At 42.8% G+C, this 13,797-nt stretch overlaps 1 protein-coding gene across 4 annotated transcripts in view; it reads right to left on the reverse strand.

Moving 5' to 3' along the window:
* DOCK8 (dedicator of cytokinesis 8) overlaps window positions 1-13,797 on the reverse strand; it is a 192,190-nt gene that overhangs the window by 55,285 nt on the left and 123,108 nt on the right. For all 4 annotated transcript variants that reach the window (XM_019730243.2, XM_019730266.2, XM_019730259.2 and 1 more), the window contains 5 exons: window positions 13,353-13,587; window positions 10,305-10,469; window positions 8,453-8,622; window positions 5,676-5,765; window positions 3,374-3,469 (listed from right to left, as the gene is read on the reverse strand). In XM_019730243.2, coding sequence (XP_019585802.1) covers window positions 3,374-3,469; window positions 5,676-5,765; window positions 8,453-8,622; window positions 10,305-10,469; window positions 13,353-13,587 — 756 coding nt within the window. The remainder of the gene's footprint in view (window positions 1-3,373; window positions 3,470-5,675; window positions 5,766-8,452; window positions 8,623-10,304; window positions 10,470-13,352; window positions 13,588-13,797) is intronic.

Raw genomic sequence — 13,797 nt, forward strand, 5'->3', positions numbered from 1 at the left:
CACTTGCTGCTCCCTGGTGCCTCACCAGCCCATATCTGCTCCTGTGACCTTGAGTGCACCTTGGGCAGAGTCCCTCTGATAAATGTTTTCAGGCCACCCCTTTGAGTGAGGCCCACACTGTTCAGCCAGGACCCTGACAGACTTAGGTACTCACATGCAGAGCCCTGGGTGGCCAGTGTCGTGGGTGACCTGCATGTTGAGCAAGCCCCTCCATGTGCTCAGATCTGCAAGAGCTTTCTTTCCAACTAGCACATCTGTTTACCATAAGAGACTCCTAGCGGGAAGGATGACTATCTGCGTTAGCTTTTGCTTTCTCTCCTGGGCACATGAGGTCCTAGTAAATACACGTACAAGATCAAAAGCAACTTTCAGCTTTTCCATGGTTCTTAGCTCCCTGCAGTGAGGGGCAGCAAAACAGTACTGATGAAGCTTTGGGTGGACCTGGAGATTCCTCCTTCCACCCTTCCTGCAACCCATCTATAAATTGGGGAATGACAGAAAACTCCTGCCTTCAGGCTGTTTGAGGAGTAAACAAGATCATGCTTAAAATGGTGGCTGGCATGAACATAGTAAGATGTACAGTTCCTTTTAGATGTTATTATTTTTCCATTTTCAGGGATGCCAACTATTAGTGGAATTATAGGAAGGACAGAGTCATCATTACACCTGCAGTGAATGCAAACATGCCTTCAAAAGAGAGCTCTCGGAAGCCATGTGGAGCCATTAGGCCCAGCAATGCTGAGTTCGTTGCGATCAGGAATAGAACAATAATACTGCATGTGGTCAATCAGTCAGGCGAAGGAAATGTTTTTTAACTTTGAGCTTCCAAGGAGAGGCAAACATGGCAGAGGAATAAACTGGGACTCAAGTGTGGCAGAATTGAGGCTCTGGCCCCCACTGGCTGAGAGGGCTGGGCTAACCCCTACTTAGCCTTGGTGTCCCACGTGTGCACTGGGGATAACTTCTCAGGGTAGTTCTCTCACTGGCTTCACTGATGTTTCAAGGATATATTAAAGGGCCCCTAGCACTGCTCCCAGAACCCTCACATGGCAGAGTTTGAGAATCACCATCCTCGGGGTTTGGTTCTCCAGTCTAACAACTGCTGTGCTTATAATACGTAACTATTAAATAACATCTAAGAATGATTAGACGTAGTGTGTGTGTACATAGGTGTGCATGTGTGAGAGTAAATGATAGAGATACTGCTTTCCTTTGGGACTTTGTTCTATGAAGTTCTACAATATCTCATAGTTTTTGATTCTTGCCTTCTTAAAAATTTGTAATACGACAGGTGGACTTGGTTTAAGATTATCTGTATGCATTATCTATAGGTGGTTTATGACCCGAGTGAATCTTCATGGAGAAACTTGATGGTGGGTGGGATGGATAAATAGAAGCAGGAAGTACAGGGCATGGAGTGTTGGTTTTGATATTTCCCATGCCTCAAGAAAGTTTTATGGCCAGTCCATTGGCTGCCAGAGCATAGAACTCCCGGGTCACTGCTAACGCTGTTGCTCCAAGACTCGTAAGCTGCAGCTACCCGCTTCATCACTTGGCTTTTAGAATGCAAAGTGCCCGTGCTGGCTAGGTATAAAGACGCTTAGGTCTGTTTAGGCCTCACAGAACAGAGGTGGCATGGACTAGCGGATCTTCAGTGCGCTTAGAAGTCACCTGGGAACACAGGTTAAGTGCATGGCTGGCTTCGCCCCTCCTCACTGCATTTAGTAGTTCTAGGGAGGGGCTCAAGCACCTGCTGGATTTTTGCTAAGCACCATCAGGGGATTCTGGTGCAGAGATTTGAGAATGTACTTTGAAAAGACTCCTCTCTAGCAAAACCTTTCTTAAGCGAGGGGTTGGAACTTGGTGAAAATCTAAGGGATTTGAATCCTAGATGTTTCTGTGGCCTGGGCCTGACTTCTTCTGGATGACATTGCATATCACTTCCCACACTCCCCCCAGTGTGTGTTTTATTTCTGTTTCCTTTGACCCCCTTGTTCTCTATGTCCTATTGTTTAGTCTTATTATCTTTTTCTTAGGCTTGAATGTGCATACATAAACTAGCTCTCAGGTGAAAATCCTACCATCTCTCTCTTTAAAAAAAAAAAAAAATCACTGACTGTCACAGGGGAAAGAACCCAGTAAATAGAAAGCTAACTTTATCTCAACCCACTCCTACCCTAATTCTCCTGATTGGATGTACATTTTTGTGTAGTTGTTGTCTGTGCTTTTATACCTTTTTCACTTAACATTGTATCACAGTGCATCTCCAGTTATCAACATTGACAAAACAGTTATTCTTATTGGCTTTATGGTAAAAGCTTTTCATTTCCAGTAATACTTAAACAAAACGTAGGTATTGCTATTATTCTATTTTAAATTTAGTGAAAATGGCTGTACTTTTGCTTTTATGCTAGAGAATTGATAGGTGTTGTGAGGTAAACAGATCTACAAGTTTCTTTTTTTTCTCCAACAAACATTAGTTGATGCTTTTATGATACCAAGCCATGTGCTAGGGCTAGGGATAGGATAGTGAAGAAGATACCCAAATCCTAGAAATCTAATAGGAAAGACAGAAAAGCAATTACAAATTGTGGTAAGTGTGAGAAAGGAAATAAAGTGCCAGAAGGGTGTTTAAAAAGAGAATAATAGAGTGGAAGACATGTTACAGTATAAGGTGGTTGGACAAGGCCTCTTGGACGTGGTGACATTTATGTTGAAACCTAAAGAAAAGACCCCCGAAAAGTGTGTGCACGGGGTGGGGATGAAAGGTCGGGAGGGGAGAGAGAATCTGAAAAAGCCTCTGAGGCTGAAAAGGTCTTGGCCTCTTCAAAGAACCCAAAGGGGAACAATGTAGCTGAATGAGGGGGAGGGATATGGCATGAGACGAGGTTAGAGATGGAGGTAAACAGAATTCCACCAGGGCTTTGGAGGCCATGACAAAAATGTGTGCTTTATCTCCAGCAGTCTAAAAATCACTGAAGGGTTTTAAAAAGGACAGTGACATTATCTGTTTAATATTGGGAGCCCTCTGCAGAATGGATAGGCTAGGGCAAATATGAATGCAGGCAGGAGAACGAGGAAGTTATTGCTAGAGGCACCTGAGAGGTGATGGTGGCTGGACCAGGTGGCCGGTGGTGAAGATGGTGAAAAGTGACAGGTTGGAGGTGGATTTTCAAGGCAGAATCAACACAATTTGGTGGAAGGTGGGTGGAGGAGTGAAGGAGAATTAGATTTTAAGGAATGATCCCAGCTTTTCAGAGGGAGCAACTCAGTGGATAAAATGTCCGTTCCTAACATGGGCCATTTCACTGCCTTTCTGCAGTCGGCTTTTCATGTCCTATTGAGCCGAGAGGTAAATATGCAAGAATCTCACCAGAAGCTCGAAGAAGAACCAGGCATACTTGAAGACAGTCTCTCTCACCATGCCAGTGCTGACCACCATCTGCAGGGCAAGCTCCTCGTGAAAATGCTAGACAACAGACACAAAAAACATTAAGTTCCTGTAATGACCATCTGTGAGGACAAATGCTTTATATACTATCACCTCTTTTCTTTTTTGGCCACTTGTAATCACTTATTAGTTACTGACTCATGTGTCCTAGATGTGCTAGACCACAGGTGGATGGCAAAGCCAGTGCTGAAATAACCGGAGACTGGAGGACATTTCAGGTAGGTAGGAGGACGTTGGTGATGGTATCGTACAGGAGGGCTGGGTTTGAAGGAACGGACTCAGCATGGGCGTGAGTCTGCATCCTGGGGCAACAGTCAGAACGAGGACTGTCTGTGCATTTCCTCTCAGATCCTGTGACCATGTGCATGCCATTCGTCTCTGCCCTCAGTTTTCTCATCCTTAAAATCTGTTGGTGAGAAAGCTAAAACTATTTGAACACCCCAATACCACATCCTAGGGTATTGGCTGATGTGGCAGATGAGTTCTAAATTCAACACCTAAAACAAAAATTGATGATAGCGAAGATTGCCCTGACCAACCCTTAAGTTATCCATAATGTACAGTATGCATACAACCCAATTTACTAATGCTTATGCACATTAAAATTTGAGAGTTACCCAGCTAAGCTAAAAGGAGACAAATGGAAAATCTATGTGCAGATGTCTGGGTATTCTAACTATTGACATCTCCACTGGGTACTGGTGATGAATGGACAATGCTGAAGCTTATTCTGCCAGGTGAGTGAAACCTTTATAATCTTAATACACGTTAACACATTTATTTGCTGTTGGGAGTCTTAAATGAAGCTCTGGCAGCTGGGAGAGGCGAGAAGCTGAGTGTTAACTTAGCAGGTGTTCTAAGTGCGCACACGATGTAACCTGGCTGCACACAGGTCTTCTCCCTGTAGGAAAGACACGCGCCACCAGCTTCAAAGATAACCTCTGGAAAGTAGGTCAGTTTGACTGCCAGAGTCTTATGGCAAGAAGAGATTAGAGAAGGATAAACTGCTTCTTAAAGTAATTTATGCTGCTTACTGGGCAACATTATTACAAGAACACACTGCTCTGGAGGTTACAGAAAATAGCCAACCAGCTCTGCCTGTAGGAAAACACACTGGCTAAGCATCCCTCTGAAATGAAATGATTTTCTTCTGGTCTTTGAAATGACCAGAAACCAAGTTAGAACAAAGCAATTGCAAAGCCAAATATGACTGTGCCCAGAAGTCAGGCTCTGTCTGAAGGTAGTCAGGCTGTAGGCAAATCATGGTTTTAAAAAGGAAAATGGCCCCTGTAATCAGTCACTGCAAAGCTCACAGCTAAGTTGTAGAGTAAGTGAGAATTATTTTCAGCACCTAGCTGTACCTTCTTTCCCTTCTTTCACAGTTAACTCCTGGTTCTTCTCCCCAGATTTTCAGTGCTTGAGTTCCTGCAGTCTGCAGCCCTGGAAGGGCGTCCCCAAGCTTGATCTTTCCCTCACTCAGTCCAAAGTCAGCTATGCTGGGGTTCATTCCTTCCTTGCCTATACATTTCCTTTAATATACATTTCCCTATGGAATCAGCTGTTGCAAATGCCTTCCATTTTAATAGGAATCTTGAAAGACACTCAAGACCTTAATGTAAGCAGCTGCTATAAAGTTGAGACTCTTGGGTTCCTGGCAGAGAAGAAAACTTGGACCAGACAGTTTCCCCCTTACCCCACCCCTTAGACCACACAGGCCATGACTATGATTGGACAATTTTGTTAATATAAGGAGTTCTAATGAGCAGTCTGACCATTAGTAAGGTCTCTGAACTCATTAGTAAGGCTGATTAGAATTATGAGGATGCTTTTCATATTCCTTTGATATAGGCAGTATTGTAATAAATGATACCTAATTATTTGTTTCCAGCTCACCTTCTACCAAAAAAGAAATTAACGCAGTGATTCTCCAAGTGTTGTCCCTGGACCAGCATCATCTGGGGGCTTGTTGGAAATGTAAACTCTTGGGCCCCACTTCAGATCTGCTGAATCAAAACGCTGGGAGTCGGGTCCACCAATCAGTTTTAACAAGCCACCCAGGTATTTCTGATGCATGGCAATTTGGAGAACCACTGAATTAACAGGTAATTATATGGTCAAAAAAATGGGGGATGAGAGACAGGGCCTGCAAAATGTGTGCGTGTGTGCGTGCGTGTGGCGGGAACCAGACGCAGGCCAATTATCCTCATGCTGCCCTGCTCAGTACCTTTTTGCTGGCTGGCCTTGGGGCTCCAGTCGCACATGGAGCATCATTATTGTTACAGCAATAGTAAGACATCCGGTTGCGATCAGCAATCTGAAACACACAAACCATGACTCAACAGTCCACTGACAGTGGTTAACTGGAAAGATGAGATGGCAGCCTGGAAACCATATCCTCAGAACTCATTTTTAATAGGCTTTCTACTTTTTTTTCTGGTTACAAAGGTAAAACAATTGTCATAAATAAATATAAAACAAGACAAAGAAGGTCAAATTACGCCTAATGCTACTTGCTCCTGAGATAACCACTCAACCGTTTGGTGTGTAGTAACCTCTCGTTGAAACCTAGGTTAAGTACCAGGGGATGCTTAACAGTCCCTTCAGCATCCAGTCTGTGACTTTATTGGGAGAGCAGAGAAAAAGCGTGTGGGAACAGAGCCCCTCTGTGGGGTAGTACGGTACTGTACCTAGCCTCCGAGACTCGGTATTTAAGAAATTGTCAAAAACCACTTCGGCCTAAATATTCTCCCCTCACTACAAAACCGTTAGAAAATTCTTAACTCAGTCTACATAGAAATTTAATATTTTTACTTTAATTAAAGAAACCATTATGATCCAGGTTGTTGATGATAACTGCAGACCACTTGTCCCTTGGACGATTAATCAGCAAAGTATATTGCTTAAAGGGATCTTAAATATGAGATTGAACCATGGTGTGTTGGCAAGTGTTTAACAACCAGTTCACTGGGGAGGGGCTCACTTATACCATTGGCCAATTTCTGTGCTGTAACTGTTTCCATCATGGCTGATTTGAAGGTAACGTGACATCACTGAATATAATGTCGAGAAGAGATATGCAGTAGCAAACCGTTATATAGTATTGCCACCAGACAGATACAATAGGCAAAAATAACCTCAAGAACATAGATAATAGGAAAATGTCATAGAATAATTAGGAAGGGATAAGTTTGAGTACCAACTTTTTAAAGTGGAATAATTTAGATGTACGGATAAGTGCAAAGGTGGTACAGAAAGTTCCAGTACACCCTTTGCCCAGCTTCCCTTAATGTTAATATTTTATACAACTATGATATGTTTGTCGAGACTCAGAAATGAACACTGGCACATTACTGTCAACTAAACTACAGACTTTAAACAGATTCCAGCAGCTTTTCCACTAATGTCCTGTTTCTGTTCCAAGATACAATTCAGGATACCCCATTGCATTTAGGTTACCTTTGTTTGTACTATAACTTAATTGCTAGTTCATATAATTTATTTTTTAATGTCTGTGTTTAACAACTGGTTCAAAAAATTCTGCTAATTGAACAATCAGCTCTTAGGAACTGGTACAAGCCATCTCCAGTGCCTCCCTCGGTTTATTTTGTGAGTCAAAAATGGCAGAATATGAACAATTTCTTAAGGTGCAAACTATACATCATCAGCATCTCTGGGGGTGGGGAGGGGCGGGCATGGATCCAGTGCTTTTCAAAGATGCATAGATGATAATGTTAAGTTCAGCCAGGGTTCAGAACCTCAGCAGAGATGAGGACAAGGCCCAGGGCAAGAACTGGCTTGCCCATGACCACATGGCTGGCTGGTGTCAGAGCCGACCCACCCCTGGTGTCCAGATTCCCTTTCTTACAACAGACTGTCTCAAGTGGGTGGATTTTGTATGGGAAACTGTCAAAACCCAGAGAGTCTGATTTATCTTCATCAGGGGAAATGATAGGACTCTAAAAGCTTAGCCACTTTGAGGCCACAGGTAACTAGAAAGAAATTTCAGACTAAGAATTCATGGTAGATTTGTGAAAAAAACAAAACAAAACATTGAATCATACACTTTAAAAGCGGTGAATTTTATGGTATGTGAATTACTTCATGATCTCTAAAATTTCAAATGACATTATACAAAATACATGACCAGTACTCCTCAAAATTGTCAAGGTCATCAAAAACAAGGGAAGTCTAAGAAACTGTCACAACCAAGCGGAGCCTAAGGAGACATGACTACAAAATATAATATGGTATTCTGGAACAGAAAAAGGGTATTAGGGGAAAACTGAGAAAATATGAATAAATATGAAATTAAGTTAATAATAATAATAATATATCAATATTGGTTTATTAACTGTGACAAAAGTACTATATAATGGAAAATATCAGTAACAGGGAAACTGGGTATGTGGTAGACAAAAACATTCTGTACTATATTCACAATAATTCTATAACTCTAAAACTGCTATAAAATAAAAAAGTTTATCTAGAAAAGCCAAAGAATCCATGGCAGAAAAAAAGTATAGGGCAAGTCACCAACCCTTTCAGGATTTTAGTTTTTATTTGTTTATAAAATTTGGCTTTGCTCTTTGGGATTATTATATGGGATAATCAATCTATGGATGTTAATGAGTGCAAAAGACAGACATGAAAAAATAAAATAAAATAAAAAATGCCTTTCTAGGAGTCAAAAAAAGTTAAAGATGATTCTTTTCTTTGGAAATAAAATTCATGAGACTTCGTCACTCCCTGTGGCTAAACCATCTATCCCCTATAAACATCCTACCACAGCTAACTAACTGCGCAGATCCTCAAAACACCAGTCTTGTCTCTGCATCTTTCAGAATAGCCTCAATCACTTCTAAAGAAAAGAACATTCATAACCCTAAAGCTAAGCACTAAAGCATTTGACCAACACAGTGAGCAGCAGCAGTGTTTGATGTTGTGTTGTTTCTCTAAGTGTTAAAGCCCACGTCACTTTCCAGGGTTTGATGTTATCCTTACCTTTGAAGACATGATGTTCTTAACTTCCTCGTCTGCTGCAGAGTGTGTCCCCACGAGGTCTGGGTTACTGCTGCTCATCACCCGGGCCTGCAGCAGCTTCGAACTCACAGCGGCAGCAGAGGTGCGTCCATATGTGTGGTAGCGAGGGTCAGGGAGGGCAGCGGGGCCACCTGCACCCCGCCAGGTACAGACATGTCAACAGAAAGGAGGTCAGAGTCACTTACTGGGCTTGAGAAGGAACCGAAGAGGGATAGGATAGATCGTGGAATGCAAACGTACTAGGTTAGGTCTTGGAATAGGCCTTGGAATTAGGGTTTTCTTATCAAATGCCTAGGGGAGCCCAGGGAGGCAATGTTTTGGAGAGAAGTAGATAGGGTGTAAGGCAGTAGGGAGTGGTGAGGACTGCGGCAAACTGGAAACACACGCCTCCTCCAAAGGCAGGGGCTGCTACTCAGCTCCAGCCTCTTATTGCCATGGGGAAGTAGCCTCCAGTGTTGCCAGAGCTTCTGATTTCTCAAGACAAGCCGGAAATGTGGATACATTTTACTAATATGTAAATAATGACAACTTTAAAAGTGATACAGTAAGATTTTCTGAGATTTAAGAATCCAAGGAATCATCTGAACCTTATGAGGATAAGTACATACTATATATTGGTGTTTTCCACCTTTAAGTATTTATATGTCTTCAAAAGGGATTATGTGAGTCTATGGTATATTACCAGTATTTTAAAAAATGCAATAAAAGTTGCTGGTTTACTAGAATTGAGGCTGCATGGACTAATAAAAATGCCAAGTTTCTTTGTTAGGACCTGAAACTTTGTGAACTTGTTGATGCTACTTCTTATATCATGCTGACCAAAAGTTCTGTTTGATTATTACCTATGTAAATAATGAAGAGTGGAGAAATGGATTATTATTATTTCAAAAGTTTAGTTTGAGGGAAATGAGAGAAGGGATTTATTTTTTCATAATGAAAAATTTAGGACCCACTGCTTATCATTACTGTTGAATATATATATTATTTTTCTTATTGTTATTATCCTAAAATCCTAGGCATCTGTTGCCATTTCTCCATATTTTGAAAAAGAGATCCTATTAAGAAGCCCAAATTGGTAGTTACAAAATAGTCATGGTGACATAAAGTATAGGGAATATTGTCAGTAATATGGTAATAACTATGTAGTGCCAGGTGGGTACTAGACTAGTCAGGGGGATCACTTAAATCATATAGATGTCTAACCACTATGCTGTACACCTGAAATTAATATAAAATAATATTAAATGTCAACTGCAATTAAAAAATTTAAAACGGGAGCGAAAAGGTGAAGGGGAATAAGAGGTTCAAATTTCCAGGTATAAAACAAATAAGTCATGGGGATGTAATATACAGCATGGGGAATATAGTCAATAATATTGTGAGCGTGGTACATTGTCAGATGGTTGCTGGACTTAACGGTGACTGCTTCTTTAGGTATATAAATGTTGAATAACTATGGTGTACACCTGAAACTAATATAATATCGTATGTTAGCTATATATTAAAGACAATTGTTTAGAAAAGAGATCCTAACGGAATCAGAAAATCCCAACTGGGTAAAGACCAATGAGGGATTATCAAACAGGCAGGAAAAACAAGTGCTTAGAGTAGAAAAAGGAGGAACGAGGCAGGAAGAAAGCAAGAGAGAAACATCTAGACATAAACTTTTCACTTTAACATTCCCGTTAGTTTTGCGTCATTCTGAAAAATAAAATGTAACTTTCGGACTTTTTATTTTAACCGGAATTCCGCGGCCCTGAGGTGGGTTGTGGATGCCCTGCCCAGCAGCCTCCCGCCCTGGAGGCCATGCTACCTGACTTGGGCAGGTCTCTCTGCAGCTCGGGCAGCCGGAAGACGTAGTGCACATAGGAGGCCAGTAGGCAGTTCCTCCCGTGCTGGTCCTTGCCCAGGTCCTTGCTGTTGTGCAGACTGTTGGCGATGGCCACTACGGACTCGAAGGCAAACTGTGAGAAGTTGGCTGAGGAACCAAGATAAAAACAGGCAGCTTCACAGTCAGTCCTTAATAACCCGAGGTGGAATGTTCTGGGGGGCAGTGACAAGGTGTCCTGACTGCTGACCAAAGGAACTAGGCTGGTCAAGATGACGGCCTAGGGCAGGACGAGGGTTTTAGGCAGCTCCAGCGTGCCGGCTCTGCTGCCTGCCAGTGACTTCACATGTCCTCCCTCATCTTCCTCCTCCTGCCAGAACTGCGGTTTTTCATGACAAAGACGTGAGGCTATTCAGACATCCTCTCCTCTCTAAACCATGTTGTGAACGGGTTCTACCCTGTTTCCCCGAAAATAAGACCTAGTGGGATAATCAGTTCTAATGCGTCTTTTGTAGCAAAAATTAATATAAGACCCAGTATTATATTATACATTATATCATGTCATATCATGTCATGTCATGTCATGTCATGTCATGTCATATCATATCATCATATCATATCATATCATATCATATCATATCATATCATTATACCTGGTCTAATATTATAGTAAAATGAGAGCAGGTCTTATATTATTTTTTGCTCCAAAAGACGCATTAGAGCTGATTGTCTGACTAGGTCTTATTTTCGGGAAAACAGTACTTAGTGAGATCTGCAGAGACATCGTCACCATCACCTGGGAGCCTGTGAGACATGCACAATCTCAGGCCCCTCCCCACAGCCCCTGAGTCAGAATCTGCACTTTAAGATGCCCAGGTGATTCTCATGCCCACTATGGTTTGAGATGCACTGTTGCAGAACACAGACTCTGTACTGCTGTACAGATTGACCTAAAAATGTATGTGTATTATGTCCATCTCTACAGTGGACCTTTGCAAAGGATTGATTTACCACATACACTCTCTTGTTCTGGAGCTTCAGCACTCCACAGTTTGGCTCTACCCTATTTATCCAACCGTGGACCCTTTTCTGCTCAAATTCAACTTCCTTTAACATGAGGCTCTGATCGTATCGTCCCGATCACATGTCTGCTGTTTCTGTGATTTTGCTCATGCTGTTGTCCTCACCTAGAAAGCCGTCCTTGCTCCCACCCATCAATTCACACCAACACTTGGGTGGTTGACACAATCCTATCCCCTCCACAAAGCCTCTGACCCCACTCAATACAGGCTTAAGCGACACCAAATCACAAGGTTTTCTGGCTGTTTCTGGTGGTAAATCCTGTGTCTCTGAGCAGGCTGGAAGCCCGGCTGGGGCAAAGTACTTTCTGGTCTCCCCACTGTGCCTTCCACAGTGCCTGACACAGGCAGGTCTGAATAAATGCTTCTACTCCAGATGCCTCTACTCAGTCTTCCTGTCCCAACACCCTGTTGTCTCCACGACAAGGTGGCAACTTGCTGAGGAGAGGCTCAAAATGTGTGAATGAACACTTTGTCTACTACACAAGTCTGTATTAAATAGCTGAGACATACAGAGCAGTGTGACACATATGTGGGAGGCATAGAAAGAAATCTAGGGAGAGTGGAGGTCATCGCTCTGCTGGAATCTAGCTAGAGAGGTGACCGCTACACATGTGAAATGTTAGCCTACAATATAGGATGCCTTCTCTGTGGAAACCACAAAAGATGCATCCTAGGATACAATGCAAATCCAGGGATAAAGAAGACACACTCTTCTCTGGCTCTGAAAGCCAACGAGTTCAGCATGCAGCCCCCCCGCCCCCCACCAGGTTACTCATCTTCCATAGCCCAATTGTGCTATTTACGCCTTTCCTGGTGCTCCCCTGCTTTTCTGTTTCTCACTTTTGCCATGCTCATTTAACTGTCCACATTTTGGCTGCTTTCCCTCTACCCCTCCTTCAAGGCCATCTCAAACACTGTCTTCTTCCTAGGGGCCTCCTTTATCCTCCCAGATGAATGTTTTCATGTCCCCCAACCCAATGTAGCTATGTCCTTTTGAGGACACTTGTCCTCTGCTGCAGCTCATCACCATATTGCCAGTCCTCTGAGGTCAAATACGCTCTCGATTATTACTGTGAAGCATACGACGGTTAGCAGTCCTGGGAGCACAAATGGTACCCAAGAGACATCTGCTGAACTCGCTAGCACAGAATAATACAAGCCCAGCTCGAAAGAGTGTCAGACAAAATGCCCTACAGAAGCCTGTCTGCCCCTGCCGGAGTCAGGAGAACCAAGGAACCCCCGTCTTACGTGACATTATTTCCAAAGGAAGCGTCACACATTGTATTTGGTATTGATTTGTTAAAAGGCGAGCACTTAATATATACTGGAAGACAGAAAAGCAGATGACTGGTTGCCAGAGGCTGAGGGGAGGGGTGAATGGGGAGTAACTGCTAAGAAGTATGGAGTTTCCTTCGGGGCTGATGAAAACGTTGTGGAATCAGGTAGCAGTGATGGTTGCACAGCCTTGTCAATATATTAAAAACCGCTGAATCATACACTTTTGTAAATTTTACAGTATGTGCCTTATATCTCAATGTAAAAAACTGATTACATTGCATTTCAATTGAGAGAGTTTCTTTCCTTCCGTTTAACACGAGTTGTCCTCTTCTTTAAAACATTATATTTCCTTGCTGGTCAAGAAAACAAAAATATCTTAGAAGTAAAAGAAACCCATCAACGACCAGGAATGGAATTTGAAAGGTTGCCTCTAATCATTCAATACATTTATTTTAAAAGTGATAATTTTAAGTATTCTATCACTTTTTTTTTTATATAACATCCAGGAAGTCTCAAAAAAAAAAAAAAAAAATAGCACCGGACTTGGCCTCCCTTGGACTCACATCATGACCAGAAGGGAAGCTCACACGGCCCCTGCTCCCAGGATTTCTGGAAAACCGTGTTTCCTAACACCAGGCACGGCCGGCCTCCTCCCAGCTCCACAGGCTCCTACCTGTCTGGCCGGCAATGACCATGGGCTGCACGGACAGCTGGAAGAGCTTGTCCAGCACCAGGTGCAGGAAGAGCACGAGGGGCTCCAGGCGGGAGGAGTTGAGGCAGATGATGCTGAGCTTCAGCTCGTGCTCCAGCGCCGTCTCGGTGATCTTCTGATCCAGCACGCGAATGGGGAAGGTCACCTGGCTCTCCAGGGAGTGGCAGAGGGTGAAGAACTTCTCCAGGTGGTTGTCCTGGGAAGGCAGACAGCAGGCCTCATGGGTCTTAGCCCATCAACGTTCACCAGTGACTTCATAACCACAATCAGATAGCTCCTTATAGGCAGAACCTCTTATCCAATGTTTCAGACCAGAAGTTCTAAGACACGGACATTTTACAACAAGGTTACTGACTGCTTTGTAGAGTGGGATGCACAAAAGTGAACATCCCAGTAATTTCTCACT

Source organism: Rhinolophus sinicus, linkage group LG04 (assembly GCF_036562045.2).
Source record: "Rhinolophus sinicus isolate RSC01 linkage group LG04, ASM3656204v1, whole genome shotgun sequence".
Taxonomy (NCBI): domain Eukaryota; kingdom Metazoa; phylum Chordata; class Mammalia; order Chiroptera; family Rhinolophidae; genus Rhinolophus; species Rhinolophus sinicus.